This window comes from Bombina bombina, chromosome 2, assembly GCF_027579735.1.
Source record: "Bombina bombina isolate aBomBom1 chromosome 2, aBomBom1.pri, whole genome shotgun sequence".
NCBI lineage: Eukaryota > Metazoa > Chordata > Amphibia > Anura > Bombinatoridae > Bombina > Bombina bombina.
Genome location: NC_069500.1, coordinates 966,540,927 through 966,560,058, shown reverse-complemented (window position 1 = coordinate 966,560,058; position 19,132 = coordinate 966,540,927). Strand labels below are relative to the sequence as shown.

The 19,132-nt window shown below is 41.1% G+C and overlaps 1 protein-coding gene across 1 annotated transcript in view; it reads right to left on the bottom strand.

Annotated features, from left to right (window-relative positions):
- Window positions 1-733: 733 nt before the first annotated feature.
- The window catches only part of LOC128647389 (complement C3), a 572,326-nt gene continuing 553,927 nt past the window's right edge, over window positions 734-19,132 (bottom strand). The window contains exons 29-30 of the mRNA XM_053700176.1: window positions 1,407-1,565; window positions 734-790 (exon numbers count right to left, since the gene is read on the bottom strand). Coding sequence (XP_053556151.1) covers window positions 734-790; window positions 1,407-1,565 — 216 coding nt within the window. The remainder of the gene's footprint in view (window positions 791-1,406; window positions 1,566-19,132) is intronic.

The window sequence follows — 19,132 nt, the reverse complement described above, 5'->3', positions numbered from 1 at the left end:
CCTCTGGCGGGCAGAAATATGTTGGCGGAATTCAGCATTGCTCACGAGCTCTATTTTGCACTTGCATGCAATACCGCCCTCTGCCCGCACACAGTCAATCATGCGCATGCAGGAGCTGCCAATCTCCTTGGTTGGACGAGACCGGGAGATTTAAATTCTCTACCTAAGAGGTGGAGAAGAAGGTAGGAAGCAGCGGTCTAATGACCGCTGTTTGATAAATACTGACTGTAGGTTCCCTTGTGAGAATCTACGGTTGTAGGGGGCGAAAGGCTTGATAAATTGAGCCAGACACATGCACGCTACTGAGCTTAGGACCCTGTTTTTCAACAAAAGATACAAAGAGAATGAAGAAAATGTGATAATAGAAGTAAATTAGAAAGTTGTTTAAAATTGCATGTGCCATCTAAATCATGAAATTTAAATGAAATTATCTGTTTCATGTCCCTTTAATGTACAGATATTGCACACTAAACTGATTGGGGCTGGGATCCAAAATGGATATATATTGGACAGGAGTTACCATGGAAGGTGTCTGATCATAGGTCCCATGAAATATGTGGCTGATTTTGGCTAGAAATCAATCAGTTTAGATGGGCATATTACTCATGGGGACTGAAGCCAATAGGTCTGAATTCCCATGTGAGGATATTGTTGAAAGGAATTGGTAATAAACAGGATTGTGTATAGATCTAATAGCAAACCCATCTACCCATTTCCCAGGATCACCTGATAGTTATCCAGTATTTTGGGGAAGATTGCTTGCAACCATATTATGGAGGTAACTCCAGTCCTACAAAGTGCCAGAAATTAATAGGTGAGCCACTGAAAAATGCATAGACGCCCAGGCCTCTATTTATCACAGGTCTTGCGGACCTGATCCGACAGTGCGGATCAGGTCCGCAAGACCTCGCTGAATGCGGAGAGCAATACGCTCTCCGTATTCAGCATTGCACCAGCAGCTCACAAGAGCTGCTGGTGCAACGCCGCCCCCTGCTGACTCGCAGCCAATCGGCCGCCAGCAGGGAGGTGTTAATCAACCCGATCGAATTCGATCGGGTTGAATTGCGGCGATTCCTGTCCGCCTGCTCTAAGCAGGCGGACAGGGTTATGGAGCAGCGATCTTTAGACCGCTGCTTCATAACTACTGTTTCTGGCGAGTCTGAAGACTCGCCAGAAACACGGGCCGTCAAGCTCCATACAGAGCTTGATAGATAGTCCCCCCACTGTTTACTCCTCCAGGATTTGAGAACAATTTATTTATACCCAACCTACTAAACCAAAACATTCTGATATATCAAAGTAATGCTTATAGTGTGTTTAGTATTCCAGAATTCTGAGTTATGGTAAATTTGTTTCTGTTCTTGCAACTTTGCAAATAATCCAGATAATTCTTGTTAATCACTTACCTTACTGGTTCTCTGCACATATGCATCATCTTTTGTAATTGTGTATGGAACAGGAGAGGCTCTTCCTTCTACTGAAATCTGAATGTCTAAATTAATGGTATCATCTTTTGGAATATTCATTTCAAATTGTGCCAGTGCCTCCATTGCAACAACTGTGGCCTGTAGGGGGAAAAATGAATTATATTATTCAATTATCTACTTACTAGATAAATAGGACAACATGTTTTGGTAACAAATAAAAATAAGGAGGACATACATTTCTGCTAAGTACAGACATACGTTTAAAAAACTGATAAAACCCAGTAAAGAAAAGACTTATTATGAAGTAGAGCATATAGATATAGTCACATTTATTGTTTTTATCACAAACATATATATATATGCTTATTTTTTATTCATGAATTATGATCATTGAAAATTAAATGCATTTATAATTTTCTGCTTTTACTTGCGCTTAAAGGGACATTCCAGCCAAAATCGGAATCCACATGGATGCCTTTCAGATGTGAATAGAAGCATTTTTTTAATTTACATGTATTAGCAAAAAATGCTTCTAATAAAAGCTGTTTCAAAAGTGTATGTAAGTATGCAGCGTGCACCAGCATTTTTAACAGCACTTGCTCACTTGCTAAGGTGATTGTACTCAATGACTTAATTTGTTAATTGCTGAAAAGTTACAAGCCCCCTTGGCACTCTGAGCAGCTGCTGTATTTAAAATGCTGGTGTACTGAAAATATCTACCTATGCTTCACATCCACGTGCAGAGAAAATGTTAACACTAAAACATTAATAACTTATTACTAGAAGCATTTTTGATGATACATTTATATTGCAAATATGTTTCTATTCAAAGATGTAATTCTTCAATGTGCATTTAAATTTTGACCATAATATCCCTTGGTATTCTTAGTTGAAACTAAACCTAGGTAGGCTCATATGCTAATTTCTTAGCCCTTGAGGGCTGCCTCTTATCACATGCTTTTTAAATTTCTTTTCAACACAAAGAGACTGAAAGTACATATAGATATCATAACACTGTGTTCAGGCACAGAAAGTTATTTAAGATTTAGCCCAACACAATGCTAAATGCAAGTCAATAGATAATAAACAGTCACAGTCGTGTGATCAGGGGGCTGGAAGAAGGTTCCTAGATACAAGGTAATCACAGAGGTAAAAAGTGTATTAATATAATTGTGTTGGTTATGCAAAACTGGGGAATGGGTAATAAAGGGATTATCTATCTTTTAAAACAATAAAAAATATATAGTAGACTATTCCTTTAAATCTTCTCATAGCTCAAGTATCTAAAATTTTAGAGCAGATGTTTTATTTCATGGTATGATGAAGTGGGAAGTCTATGCTGATTGTGTTTAAGGTTATAATTTCTGTTCAATATGTTCAACTCTTCTCTTCAATATAAGAACCTAGTTGTTTTATTCTAGGAACATAAAGTTAATCATCAACCTTATCAACAAAGGGCCTGATCAACCTTATCAATCATTAAAGGACAGTAATTAGTCAACACCAGAATTGTTGTTGTTTAAAAAGGTAGATAATCCCTTTATTACCCATTCCCCAGTTTTACATAAACCAACACAGTTATAATAGTACACGTTTTACCTCTGTGATTACCTTGTATGTAAGCCTCTGCAAACTGCCACCTTATTTCAGTTGTTAGACTTGCATTTTAGCCAATCAGTGCTCACTTCTAGGAGCTTCATGTGCGTGAGCTCAATGTTATCTATATGAAACACATGAACTAACGCCCTCTAGTGGTGAAAAACTGCCAAAATGCTTTCAGATTAGAGGCGGTCTCAAGGTCTAAGAAATTAGCACATGAACCATCTAGGTTTATCTTTAAACTAAGGATACCAACAGAACAAAGCAAAATTGGTGATAAAAGTAAATTGGAAAGTTGTTTAAAATTACATACCCTATTTAAATCATGAAAGTTTTTTTGGATTTGACTGTCCCTTTAAAACAATAGTGAATTCATCATAGTTTTGGTATATATCTTTCTAACAGAAACATAGTGCCAGCTTGCACTATAGAATATTTATTGGTTGTAAAAAATATTATGTATCTTTTTATTATTCATAATATTATAATAATATGTTTATAAGTAACCCCTCCACATCTACATATTAGATTTCTCCATAAAAGAGGATGTACACAATACACAGGGACAAATGGAACCAGAGGAAGCTGGCACAAAAGGGGTTAACATATATCTTCCTGTCACTAATAAATTACTTCATACAGAATTCTACACAAAACTTTGTCACATAAGAATATTACTACATAATATGAAATACATTTTTTTTTTCTTTGTTCACCATTATTTGGAATATGTGATATATAATAATTTCTTACAAGTGTTAATCTGTTTCTATTACCTTTTAAAATGAGGTGGCAGAATTTTTCTTAGCTTAAAAATACATTTTATTTGGTATAAACTGTTTAAAAATTATCCAAATTTTATATCGCAAATTATTCTAATTGTCTTATACTGCAATTGTAAATGCATCTCACTTACGGCTATATTACAAGTGGAATGGCTGGTTATTTATCACACGATAAATTAGCACTCCACTTGTAATCTAGCCCTTAATATTTTGCACTAAACCAAGGGTTGAGGAGAGGTCTAACTACAGTTTATGTCCAAACGATTTCAAAGAGACATGTGTGCATTAATTATTTTGCTTGAGATTTTTATAATATAATTTGCTTTGCATAATCCAAGTATATGATAATGGTATCCAAACAGTAAAGACAAAAAATCGATATATATATATATACTCGGTATATAAAAGTTTAAATATATATATATATATATATATATATATATAAAATACAATTTTTTTCTATTTTTCTCTGAATGGTTCAATTATTAGTTTTGTAAGATTTTTAAAATACAAATTTTATTGTGCACTTTTGTAATGTATGCTGCTTGCATCTCCTTCCCATATAAAAATGCAGTATATGCCCTTAGCGAGACACCCTGCTTTCAGGGCAAAAAGTGGCTTTAGATCATTCCACTAGGGAAACAGAAGTATGGCCAGCCCAGAGACCTTTAGATTTACAGACATATAAAGAAGCATAGAAATACAGAAGCATATAATTTGACTATAGATAAGAACATGTTACTGTTTTCTTAGGATGCATGTCCTAGGCACTTTTTAATTATTTTACAGTCCCTGTGTTTACCACCTCTATTGGAAGTTTATTCCAAAAATCCATGAAATAAGCATGTATTTGTACAGAAAGTGATAACATAATAACATTTGATTTTCCTGCAAGCTCAACACATTTTGGCAGGTTGTGGTTTAAAAGAATAAAAACAGCTCTTTCATACATTTTTATACTCTGCAGCTGGTATAACAAGTCATTGGATACATATAAAGGAAAAAAACAACGTTACAGTACACGGTCCTTTTAAATACCTTGTACCCCTTGCTTATATACAAGGTGCGTAAATCAATTACCCACTAACCAGAGGTAATCAATTTTTTTACACTCAACACAAAATTTTATTTCACATAGGATCCTGTTATACAATGTGATGAGAGAAGTGTTATAGATGAATATTTTCACTACTAACATAGGATGCAATAATTATCAGTTCACAAAAACCCCCACTTAAAATCCACTTAATCATTAAATCTATTAAAGGGACAATCAAGTAAAAATTAAATTTTCCTGATTCAGTTAGAGCATGCAATTTTAAACAACTATCCAATTTACTTCCATTAACAAAAACATAATTTATGCTTACCTGATAAATGTATTTCTCTTGTGGTGTATCCAGTCCACGGATCATCCATTACTTGTGGGATATTCTCATTCCCAACAGGAAGTTGCAAGAGGACACCCACAGCAGAGCTGTTATATAGCTCCTCCCCTAACTGCCATAACCAGTCATTCGACCGAAAACAAGCCGAGAAAGGAGAAACCATAGGGTGCAGTGGTGACTGTAGTTTAAATTTAAAAATTACCTGCCTTAAAATGACAGGGCGGGCCGTGGACTGGATACACCACAAGAGAAATAAATTTATCAGGTAAGCATAAATTATGTTTTCTCTTGTAAGGTGTATCCAGTCCACGGATCATCCATTACTTGTGGGATACCAATACCAAAGCTAAAGTACACGGATGAAGGGAGGGACAAGGCAGGTACTCAAACGGAAGGTAGCACTGCCTGTAAAACCTTTCTCCCAAAAATAGCCTCCGAAGAAGCAAAAGTATCAAATTTGTAGAATTTTGAAAAAGTATGAAGCGAAGACCAAGTCGCCGCCTTGCAAATCTGTTCAACAGAAGCCTCATTTTTAAAGGCCCAAGTGGAAGCCACAGCTCTAGTAGAATGAGCTGTAATCCTTTCAGGAGGCTGCTGTCCAGCAGTCTCATAGGCTAAGCGGATTATGCTTCTTAGCCAAAAAGAAAGAGAGGTTGCCGAAGCCTTTTGACCTCTCCTATGTCCAGAGTAGACAACAAACAAAGCAGATGTTTGACGAAAAATTACCTGCCTTAAAATGACAGGGCGGGCCGTGGACTGGATACACCACAAGAGAAATAAATTTATCAGGTAAGCATAAATTATGTTTTCTCTTGTAAGGTGTATCCAGTCCACGGATCATCCATTATTAAAAATTACCTGCCTTAAAATGACAGGGCGGGCCGTGGACTGGATACACCACAAGAGAAATAAATTTATCAGGTAAGCATAAATTACGTTTTCTCTTGTAAGGTGTATCCAGTCCACGGATCATCCATTACTTGTGGGATACCAATACCAAAGCTAAAGTACACGGATGAAGGGAGGGACAAGGCAGGTACTCAAACGGAAGGTACCACTGCCTGTAAAACCTTTCTCCCAAAAATAGCCTCCGAAGAAGCAAAAGTATCAAATTTGTAGAATTTTGAAAAAGTATGAAGCGAAGACCAAGTCGCCGCCTTGCAAATCTGTTCAACAGAAGCCTCATTTTTAAAGGCCCAAGTGGAAGCCACAGCTCTAGTAGAATGAGCTGTAATCCTTTCAGGAGGCTGCTGTCCAGCAGTCTCATAGGCTAAGCGGATTATGCTTCTTAGCCAAAAAGAAAGAGAGGTTGCCGAAGCCTTTTGACCTCTCCTATGTCCAGAGTAGACAACAAACAAAGCAGATGTTTGACGAAAATCTTTAGTAGCTTGTAAGTAAAACTTTAAAGCTAGAACCACGTCCAGATTGTGTAATAGACATTCCTTCTTTGAAGAAGGATTAGGACACAAGGATGGAACAACAATCTCTTGATTGATATTTTCTTGTTAGATACCACCTTAGGTAAAAACCCAGGTTTGGTACACAGAACTACCTTATCCGTATGGAAAATCAGATAAGGAGAGTCACAATGTAAGGCAGATAACTCGGAGATTCTACGAGCCAAGGAAATAGCTACTAAAAAGAGAACTTTCCAAGATAAAAGTTTGATATCTATGGAATGAAGGGGTTCAAACGGAACTTCTTGAAGAACCCTAAGAACCAAATTTAAGCTCCATGGCGGAGCAACAGGCTTAAACACAGGCTTGATTCTAACTAAAGCCTGACAAAATGCCTGAACGTCTGGAACATCTGCCAGACGCTTGTGCAAAAGAATAGACAGAGCAGAAATCTGTCCCTTTAAAGAACTAGCTGACGGCGCGAAGATCCGCCATCTTGCTTGGGTCACCGTACCTCACCCGTGCAGGGCCTAGAGAAACGGCAAAGAAACCGCCGGAGGTGCCGGGTGTCATCGGATCCACACAACAGCAGGGAGGAGCAATCTTCTGAAGGTAGGGGGGACCTGGGGAGGAGATTGAGGAGGTGGGGTGGCCCACAGTCTAAGGAATAACATACGATCTGGTCCAAGACCCCACTTACTTCCAGAGAAGCCCTATTAACACCGGACTGTTAGTGGCAATTTAAACAGAGCTTCAGGAAATAAAAATCAAGGGACACACTGCTAAGACCCTATTAGTAACTGCAGAAATAACGTTGCTTTGACCCCTACCATAAATCCACCTAAGCTCCACTAGTCCCCTCGCCACCACTTCTCCCAGGTACCCCCTGAAATAATCACAACTACTAACCCACTGTAGAAATTGGACATTGAAAAGAGAGCTTACAAACCAAAAACTGTGCTGCAACAGGCAAAAGCTTCACACACCCTGATAACACAAAAGGTTAAATACTTAAACTGAAATACACACCTGCATTGACCTGCTCTGAAAGATTTGAAGCCTCCTCACTACAAGCAAAACTTAAAGGTGGAAATTTTTCTTTTAACACTATTTGGGGCTTACCCAGCACTCCACTGGACATTACAATTAACTGCATGGTAAGGGAGTACACTTTCCGCAACTTTAAACCCCATCTAAGTGTTATGTAGTCTATGGTAACAGAATGGGGGGACATTTGCCTCTACATACGCTGCAAAAGAGACTTAGCAGGGCGTTGTCTGTCATTTAAATGAAGAAGAACTACTAATATATAGCCATACCTTAGTGGGGGATTTTGCCTCTTCTCTCCTTTTGCCCCAACTCTCTTGAAACATTAACCTTATTTGGGGGACCCTATTGCCCCTTGAGCTGTGCACCACCATACCCTGAGACAGAGAAAGATAAGGAACTTTTCGGCCACCCAAAACCACAAAAGTGACCATCCTTTATAACACCACTAGATTCCATAGCTGCTATAATCAACATATCAAAGCAATGGCTACAAGGAGAGGAGGGAAGGGAGAGAAAATAATTAACCCAAACACTCCTTCATCAGTATCCTCCTTTTTTAAAGCCTCTCATCCATCCAAAAGTAACAAAGACATGGAGACAGACGAAGAGCTGGATCAACCCTCCCAACCACCCAATGAAGATCAATCTCCTATCACTAGAGCGGATCTACACTCCCTAGTATCCAAGAAAGATCTAACGGATAACTTTGAAAAGCTGTGGGAGAAGATAGATTCCATACACACGTCAGTGACATCCAGCCTAGCTGAAATTAAGTCTGATCTCACAGATATGGGAAACAGAATCGATATATTGGAAGACCAAAAAGATGCGATGGTGGAAAACGTAGATGAAATAGCGCAAACTGTCTCTAACCAACAACAGCTCCTACAGGACATACAGGATAAGATGGAAGATTTAGAGAATAGGAGCAGAAGAAACAATATTAGGTTAAAAGGAATACCAGAAGATGTCACAAATCAAAACATTCCAGCATACATTGCACAGCTCTTCAGTCAGATAACAAACTCACCCCCTGAGTACACATTCCACGTGGAGAGGGCACACAGAGCTCTTAAAGCTAAAACCAAAAACGGAATACCCCCAAGAGATGTAATAGTTAAATTGACATTCTTTCCTGACAAGGAAAAAATACTGCAGGCCTCTAGGAAAAACCCTACCTTTAAATTTCAGGGAAACATAGTACAATTTTTCCAAGATCTGAGTCTGCGCACTCTACAACGAAGGGGCTCACTAAGACCACTAACTACCATCTTGCGCAAACAACAAATTCCTTATAGATGGGGATTCCCCTTTATCTTAAGCATTCTCAAGGACTCTAAAACAATAAATATAAAAAACCAAGAGGATATTCCGGAGGTGTGTGGCCTACTGGGCCTGGAGCCACCAACCCTCCCAGACCAAGATTCACCACCACCACGGAAGGAACCCTCAGTGAGCTCTAATACCCAATTGACCTGGCAGAAGGCCAACAACAAGAGGCAAAAAACCAATGAACTCAGAGACAAGATATCGTGAACTCCCTCCTTTCTTTTTCTTGGGTTTCCTCTCATACAACAAGAGACTTGGGGAGAGGTGGAAACCACAAAGATCTTTCATAGATATGAGACTTCAACGCTTAAGTGCCATTAACCATGCTAGGGAACTGATCACCATCAACTATCTGAACTACATAGGTTTAACATCATGTCATGGACAGATATTAATATTACCATCACTTACCCTAGTTGGTTAGGAGGTAGTCGCACTCTGCGATTATTCTCGCCCTGCTAATATTTCAGAGAAACGGGCAGATGCCCCCCAATACCTAAGGTTGAGTGACTATCACACAACCTTCAAGATGCCTTCGGGCACTGTTAAGTTGTCCCACTGTTGGGGACCAATTGAATGTTGAATGTTTGATTTGTTGTTATTTATCCTTTACTCTTCTTTTTCCCCCTCTCAGCGATCCCTCTGAAATAGAGACTCATAAACTACAATCCACCACAGCGGAACAGATGTCCTGGGGTAAGATAATTCACTGTCTAGGCCACATGTATTTGCATAAACCATCACTCACGTATACGCAAACCCACACAAACACCTATGAATAATAGAATTAGACTGATTTCTCACAACGTTCGGGGTCTCAACACTGACATTAAACGGAGGATGGCAATTAATCAATATAGGGCACTGAACGCAAATATAGTGTTTCTGCAAGAAACACACTTTCCTAGAGATAGCCCCCCCGAAATATTGGACAAAGCAATTCACCACACACTACCACGCCACAGCACCCAAGAAGACTCGAGGAGTGTCTATCTTGATACACTCTTCGGTGGGGTTCCATCATGACAGCACACTAGCCGACCCTGAAGGCAGATACTTAATAGTGAAGGGACGTATCCTGGACAGTGAGGTCACCCTGTGTAACATATATGCCCCCAATGATAACCAACACACATTTTTTGCCAACGTGGCTCGTCTCTTGACAGATTGGTCACAAACTAAGATTATATTAGCAGGAGACTTTAACATAACCATGACCCCTATTCAATCCCCACGCATCAAAATATTGACTCCTAAACATCACAGACACAACCGCATTGTCAAAGACATACAAGACTCGTTTTCACCACACACTCTTAGAGACACATGGAACACGCTATATGGTACAACCACAGACACTACCTTTTATTCAGCTGCACATGACTCCTACACTAGACTTGACTACATCTATACAAGCCAGATATTGCAACCCATGTTACAAAGTTCGAGTATACACGCCTGTGTGTGGTCGGATCATTCCATAATTTCGGCTGACCTAGAGGGATTAAGAGATATTAATAGAACCAGGACTTGGACATACGACACTACCTTGCTAAGAGCCAACCAAGATCATAATGACATACTCCGTGCCATGACTGAATTCTGGACTATTAACACCGACTCCACCACAAACCCTATGTACTCCTGGGCTGCTCATAAAGCAGTGATTAGGGGACTATTGATCCAACTCAAAGCTAAAAATACCAAGAAATATAGAACCCACATAGCACAATTACACAAAGATATCGAAGTATTGGAGAGACAGCACAAACTGACCAAGAACCCAGCAACGCTACGAGCCCTACAAGATAGGAAACAATCTCTAACCACACTGTTAAATACACAAGCGGCAAGGGCAGCGCAGCGACTTAAATCACAGTACTTTATCTATGCGAACAAGCCAGACAGATTTATGGCACATAGGATTAGGGAGAGATGTAGAGCATCAGCGATACCCTCAATAGAAACAGAAGAGGGAACTCTGACCTCCCACCCCCAGGAGATAGTTGATACCTTTGCAAATTTTTATGGCAAACTCTATGACGGGGAAAAGGTGACTCATAACACGGAGACAATGACCCAAACAGGAAAATTCTTAAATGACTGCAGACTGACATCGCTCACAGTAGAACAGAGAGACGCCCTTGATGCCCAGATAACTCCTGTAGAGATCCTAGGAGCCATTAAAGATTTGAAACCGGGGAAAGCAGCAGGCCCCGATGGTTTCCCAGGAGAATATTATAAACTTTTCAAAAGCACACTCGTTCCCCACTTAACCAAGTTTTGTAATTTCATTCTGGAGGGTAACCCCATCCCCCGGGAGTTGTTAGATGCAAAAATAGTAGTTATTCCCAAACCAGATAAGGACCACAAAAAATGCAGAAACTATCGTCCTATATCCCTAATTAACCAGGATCTTAAGATCTTTACAAAAATCTTAGCCAACCGCCTCAAACCAATCATGCCATCTATAATCCACCCTGACCAAGTGGGGTTTATACAGCATAGAGAAGCCCCAGATAACATCAGACGAGTGATTAATTTAGTTCACCACCTAGAAAAAACACAGACGCCTTCTCTGATCCTATCACTGGACGCGGAGAAGGCGTTTGATAGAATAGACTGGAAATATATGTTTGCAGTCATGGAGGAGATGGGTTTCGGTGACACCTTTCTGTCCGCTCTGCGGGCTATATACTCCAACCCACAGGCCCAAGTAACTTCAGGGGGGTATAGGTCCAACTCTTTCCCCATACTGAACGGGACGAGACAGGGGTGCCCTTTGTCGCCCCTGTTGTTCGCCCTCTGTATTGAACCGCTGGCGGCCAAAATTCGGACACACCCGGATATATCGGGAGTTCGAACAGCCCACTCTGAATACAAAATCTCTTTATTTGCGGACGACATCTTGCTCACAATTACTAAACCGCTCATATCGCTTCCTAATCTACATTTGTTACTAAGTGAATTCTCAAATATATCAGGTTATAAAATAAATGTGGAAAAAAGCGAGCTCCTCCCGGTGGCCATTCCCCCACACACACGGAAAATAATAGAACTCAACTTCGAGTTTCGGTGGGCTCCCAAAACAATAAGATACCTAGGTATCAATCTTCCGGTTCAGATGCAACAGTTGTATAAATACAACTATACTCCACTCCTTAACCAATTTAGAAAAGACCTTTCGGGATGGCGGAGGTGTGGCTTTTCCTGGATGAGAAGAGTAGCGCTGATCAAAATGAACATACTCCCACGTATATTATACCTCTTTCGGGCCCTCCCCATTAAATTGATCAAAATAGATTTTGTTAAAATACAGGCTGAAATACTAGCTTTTATAAGAGGGCCAAAATCGGCCAGAATAGCAAAACAGGTGGTTTGTAAGAGTAGAGTGGCGGGGGGAGTGGGAGCTCCAGATCTCTTGGAATACTATAAAGCCGCCAGGCTAGCCCAAGACTCCTGCCTCCTGAGAAGGTCGGAAGAGGCCACCTGGGTATTCTTGGAGATGGAACTAGGGGGGTGGGAGGACAGAGACTCGATTCTATGGGATGCACAAACTACTCACCCAACTAAGACATATACTAAAACATACACCACGGACCTGACCATAAAGACTTGGACACAAACACTTAAAAGAACAGACTTGTTCCCAGAATTTTCTCTAATGACACCAATTAGATGGCTCTTATCAGGAGACTCCCGCAGACTAGTGGCCAAATGGGAAAACAAGGGGCTCTACAGAGTAGCGGACGTGATACAGGGGGGACAGTTGCTTCCTTTTACCCAGTTACAGACAAAACTGATTCCTATAAAGCTCCACTGGTACCTATATCTTCAGTTAAACTCCTCCTTGCACTTATTCCTGAAAAATTCAAAAAAGGGACAATCTACGGTGTTAGAAACCTATAGCACAAATCCTACAAGGACCAAACACAATATCTCTAAAATATACATAACACTGCAGACGCCCCCAAACAGAGCTAAATCCATGATAATGGTAAAATGGGAGGAAGACTTGAACATAAGTAAAGAAGTATACGAATGGGAGGAACTATTCCAAGTAGCTGATAAGGGATTAATTAGTATGGATCTAAAGGAAAATGCCACAAAGACCCTATTTAGATGGTACCTAACCCCAATGAGGACAGCCCATATACAGCCAAATGGCAGCAACTTATGTTACAGAGGGTGCGGGGAATTGGGATCCTACAAACACATGTGGTGGGAATGTAGGGAAATACAGGGGACATGGCAAAAACTCTCTGCCCTTATTAGCCAAACGCTGGAGGAGGAGGTTACACTCACTATCCAACAAGCATTACTACACGAACACATAGACAGATTCCATAGATATATCAATACATTCATCAGAATTCTGTGCACAGTGACAAGAGTTTGCATTGCAAAATACTGGAAGATAGGGTCACCCCCATGGTTAGAAATATACAATAAAATATTCCACACCTATACTATGTATGAATACGCCACAGACACGTTAAATAATAGGGCCTCTTTTCAGAAGATATGGTACTACTGGATTAGCAATGCACACTCCACAGAGGAGAACGCGCAGGCCGACTTGACCCCTAGAAACTAGGTCTGAACGCTTCTTGTAGGCCTTGGAGGATCGCTGGGAGCGGGGACACTATCTCCCCCTTCTCTACTCTCTTCCCTCCCCCCCCCTTTTTTTCCCCCCTCCCCTTTTTTCTTCCCTTTCTGAAACTGTTTTATTTGAAAGGAGTCTAATCTAAATGTTTACTTGTTCATTACGAGAGTTAAGAAATTGTCACCCTTGTTTTTTTACTGTTCTATTATTGAGAAACAGACTTACGTGATGATAACTCTGTAACAATCCATCTGGGTCAATCTCCAAGATACAGAGGAACACCTTGGACATCTTTGGATACTGATGTAGTATCCCAGAACCCTCTACACGCAAAGATAGGTCTTTCTGAGTCTATGAAATGTATTGGGATGCGGAGGAGGGTGGAGGAGAATGCTGTTTGGGTATATTAAGATTGTCATCTCTTGTTATCTTAATGTTTATGTTTCTGGAGAAATGGCTGATCAATTTTTGTATTGTTAGTAAACAAGAATTACGTAACCAATAAAAAATATTTAAACATAAAGAACTAGCTGACAATCCTTTTTCCAAACCCTCTTGGAGAAAGGATAATATCCTGGGAATCCTGACCTTACTCCATGAGTAACCCTTGGATTCACACCAAAAAAGATATTTACGCCATATCTTATGGTAAATTTTCCTGGTGACAGGCTTTCGTGCCTGTATTAAGGTATCAATGACTGACTCAGAGAAGCCACGCTTTGATAAAATCAAGCGTTCAATCTCCAGGCAGTCAGTCTCAGAGAAATTAGATTTGGATGGTTGAAAGGACCCTGAAGTAGAAGGTCCTGTCTCAGAGGCAGAGTCCATGGTGGAAAGGATGACATGTCCACTAGATCTGCATACCAGGTCCTGCGTGGCCACGCAGGCGCTATCAAAATCCCTGATGCTCTCTCCTGCTTGATCTTGGCAATCAGTCGAGGGAGCAGAGGAAATGGTGGAAACACATAAGCCAGGTTGAAAGACCAGGGCGCTGCTAGAGCATCTATCAGCGTCGCCTTGGGATCCCTGGACCTGGATCCGTAACAAGGAAGCTTGGCCTTCTGGCGAGATGCCATGAGATCCAGTTCTGGTTTGCCCCAACGATGAATCAATTGTGCAAACACCTCCGGATGGAGTTCCCACTCCCCCGGATGAAAAGTCTGACGACTTAGAAAATCCACCTCCCAGTTCTCTACACCTGGGATATGGATAGCTAATAGGTGGCAAGAGTGAATCTCTGCCCAGCGAATTATTTTTGAAACTTCTAACATCGCTAGGGAACTTCTTGTTCCCCCTTGATGGTTGATGTAAGCCACAGTCGTGATGTTGTCCGACTGAAATCTGATGTACCTCAGAGTTGCTAACTGAGGCCAAGCCTGAAGAGCATTGAATATCGCTCTTAATTCCAGAATATTTATTGGAAGGAGTGTCTCCTCCTGAGTCCACGATCCCTGAGCCTTCAGGGAGTTCCAGACTGCACCCCAACCTAGAAGTCTGGCATCTGTCGTTACAATTGTCCAATCTGGCCTGCGAAAGGTCATACCTTTGGACAGATGGACCCGAGATAGCCACCAGAGAAGAGAATCCCTGGTCTCTTGATCCAGATTTAGTAGAGGGGACAAATCTGTGTAATCCCCGTTCCACTGATTGAGCATGCATAGTTGCAGCGGTCTGAGATGTAAGCGTGCAAACGGCACTATGTCCATTGCCGCTACCATTAAGCCGATTACTTCCATACACTGAGCCACTGTAGGGCGCGGAATGGAATGAAGAACACGGCAGGAATTTAGAAGCTTTGATAACCTGGACTCCGTCAGGTAAATTTTCATTTCTACAGAATCTATCAGAGTCCCTAGGAAGGAAACTCTTGTGAGTGGGGATAGAGAACTCTTTTCCTCATTCACTTTCCACCCATGCAACCTCAGAAATGCCAGTACTATGTCCGTATGAGACTTGGCAATTTGGAAGTTTGACGCCTGTATCAGGATGTCGTCTAAATAAGGGGCCACTGCTATGCCCCGCGGCCTTAGGACCGCCAGAAGCGACCCTAGAACCTTCGTAAAGATTCTTGGGGCTGTAGCTAATCCAAAGGGAAGAGCTACAAACTGGTAATGCCTGTCTAGAAAGGCAAACCTGAGAAACCGATGATGATCTTTGTGTATCGGAATGTGAAGATAAGCATCCTTTAAATCCACTGTAGTCATATATTGACCCTCCTGGATCATAGGTAGGATAGTACAAATAGTTTCCATCTTGAATGATGGAACTCTGAGGAATTTGTTTAAGATCTTTAGATCCAAAATTGGTCTGAAGGTTCCCTCTTTTTTGGGAACCACAAACAGATTTGAGTAAAAACCCTGTCCCTGTTCCTCCTTTGGAACTGGATGGATCACTCCCATAACTAGGAGGTCTCGTACACAGTGTAAGAATGCCTCTCTCTTCATCTGGTTTGCAGATAATTGTGAAAGGTGAAATCTCCCCTTTGGGGGGGAAGCTTTGAAGTCCAGAAGATATCCCTGGGATATAATTTCCAACGCCCAGGGATCCTGGACATCTCTTGCCCATGCCTGGGCGAAGAGCGAAAGTCTGCCCCCTACTAGATCCGTTACCGGATAGGGGGCCATTCCTTCATGCTGTCTCAGAGGCAGCAGCAGGCTTTTTGGCCTGCTTACCTTTGTTCCAGGTCTGGTTTGGTCTCCAGACCATCTTGGACTGAGCAAAAGTTCCCTCTTGTTTTGCATTAGAGGAAGTTGATGCCGCACCTGCCTTGAAGTTTCGAAAGGCACGAAAATTAGACTGTTTGGCCCTTGATTTGGACCTGTCCTGAGGAAGGGCATGACCTTTTCCTCCAGTGATATCAGCAATAATCTCCTTCAAACCAGGCCCGAATAGAGTCTGCCCCTTGAAGGGAATGTTAAGCAGCTTAGATTTTGAAGTCACGTCAGCTGACCATGATTTAAGCCATAGCGCCCTGCGCGCCTGTATAGCAAAACCAGAATTCTTAGCCGTTAGTTTAGTCAAATGAACAATGGCATCAGAAACAAAAGAATTAGCTAGCTTAAGTGCTCTAAGCTTGCCAAGTATGTCATCCAATGGAGTCGCTACCTGTAAAGCCTCTTCCAGAGACTCAAACCAGAACGCCGCAGCAGCAGTGACAGGAGCAATGCATGCAAGGGGCTGTAGGATAAAACCTTGTTGAATAAACATTTTCTTAAGGTAACCTTCTAATTTTTTATCCATTGGATCTAAAAAAGCACAACTGTCCTCGACAGGGATAGTAGTACGCTTTGCTAGAGTAGAAACTGCTCCCTCCACCTTAGGGACTGTCTGCCATAAGTCCTGTGTGGTGGCGTCTATCGGAAACATTTTTCTAAAAATAGGAGGGGGAGAAAACGGCACACCTGGTCTAACCCATTCCTTATTAATAATTTCTGTAAACCTTTTAGGTATTGGAAAAACATCAGTACACACCGGCACTGCATAGTATTTATCCAGTCTACACAATTTCTCTGGCACTGCAATTGTATCACAGTCATTCAGAGCAGCTAAAACCTCCCTGAGCAATACGCGGAGGTGTTCAAGCTTAAATTTAAATGTAGAAATATCAGAATCAGGTTGCATCATCTTTCCTGAGTCAGAAACATCACCCACAGACTGAAGCTCTCCTTCCTCAGCTTCTGCATATTGTGAGGCAGTATCAGACATGGTTCTTAAAGCGTCAGTATGCTCTGCATTTCGTCTAACCCCAGAGCTATCTCGCTTACCTCTAAATTCAGGTAGTCTGGCTAATACCGCTGACAGTGTATTATCCATGACTGCCGCCATGTCTTGTAAAGTAATCGCTATGGGCGCCCTAGATGTACTTGGCGCCATTTGAGCGTGAGTCCCTTGAGCGGGAGTCAAAGGATCTGACACGTGGGGAGAGTTAGTCGGCATAACTTCCCCCTCGTCAGATTCCTCTGGTGATAAATTTTTTAAAGACAGAATATGATCTTTATTGCTTATAGTGAAATCAGTACATTTGGTACACATTCTAAGAGGGGGTTCCACCATGGCTTTTAAACATAATGAACAAGGAGTTTCCTCTATGTCAGACATGTTTGTACAGACTAGCAATGAGACTAGCAAGCTTGGAAAACACTTTAAATCAAGTTAACAAGCAAATATAAAAAACGGTACTGTGCCTTTAAGAGAAACAAATTTTGTCAAAATTTGAAAAACAGTGAAAAAAGGCAGTAAATCAAACAAAATTTTTACAGTGTATGTAATAAGCTAACAGAGCATTGCACCCACTTGCAAATGGATGATTAACCCCTTAGTTCAAAAAACGGATCAAAAAAATGATATAGACGTTTTTTAACAGTCACAACAAACTGCCACAGCCTGCTGTGGCCCTACCTTCCCCAATAAACGACTTTGGAAAGCCTTTGAGCCCTTTAGAGATGTCCTATAGCATACAGGGGACTCCTGAGGGAAGCTGGATGTCACAGTTTATAATTTTAACTGCGCAAAAAAGCGCTAAAATAGGCCCCTCCCACTCATACTACAACAGTGGAAAGCCTCAGGAAACTCTTTCTAGGCAAAATTTAAGCCAGCCATGTGGAAAAAACTATGCCCCAATAAAGTTTTATCACCAAAGCATATATAAAAACGATTAAACATGCCAGCAAACGTTTTATATTGCAATATTATAAGGGTATTACCCTGAGAGTAAGCATGATACCAGTCGCTATTAAATCACTGTATTCAGGCTTAACTTACATTAATCCGGTATCAACAGCATTCTCTAGCCTTTCCATTTCTAGAAAAAATTGTAACTGCACATACCTCATAGCAGAGTAAACTGCACGCCATTCTCCCGCTGAAGTTACCTCTCTTGTTAAAAATAACAAACTTTTGATTGAAGAAAAAAAACTAACTATTTTTCACCACTCTCTCTTACTACCTCCATGCTTGTTGAGAGTTGCAAGAGAATGACTGGATATGGCAGTTAGGGGAGGAGCTATATAACAGCTCTGCTGTGGGTGTCCTCTTGCAACTTCCTGTTGGGAATGAGAATATCCCACAAGTAATGGATGATCCATGGACTGGATACACCTTACAAGAGAAATGTGCACAGTCTTTTTATATTTAAACTATTTGAGTCACCAGCTCCTACTGAGCATGTGCAAGAATGTACAGAATATACTTATATGCATTTGTGATTGGTTGATGGCTGTCACATGTTACATGAGGTGTAGAAATAGACATAACTTTGAAATTTTAGAATAGAAAAAACAACAAGAAGGCGCTCCAATGGTATAGTATGTCAAGATATTTTCAGGAACTTTCAAACCCGCCTTGACTCCCACTGTAGAAATATACCCACAAAGGTGGTGCACTATAATGCAATACTATTCACGCAAGCTGGATGTATCAGAGCCCCCCAGCTGGCTCCGGTATTCAGTAAATTTAAAAGAAGGCGAGGAACTGGCGCTGAAACCCAACCCCACTGCCTAGTACAACGGGACCCCCTTCTAATAAGGCCCCCAACACAACAGAAACAAGGGAA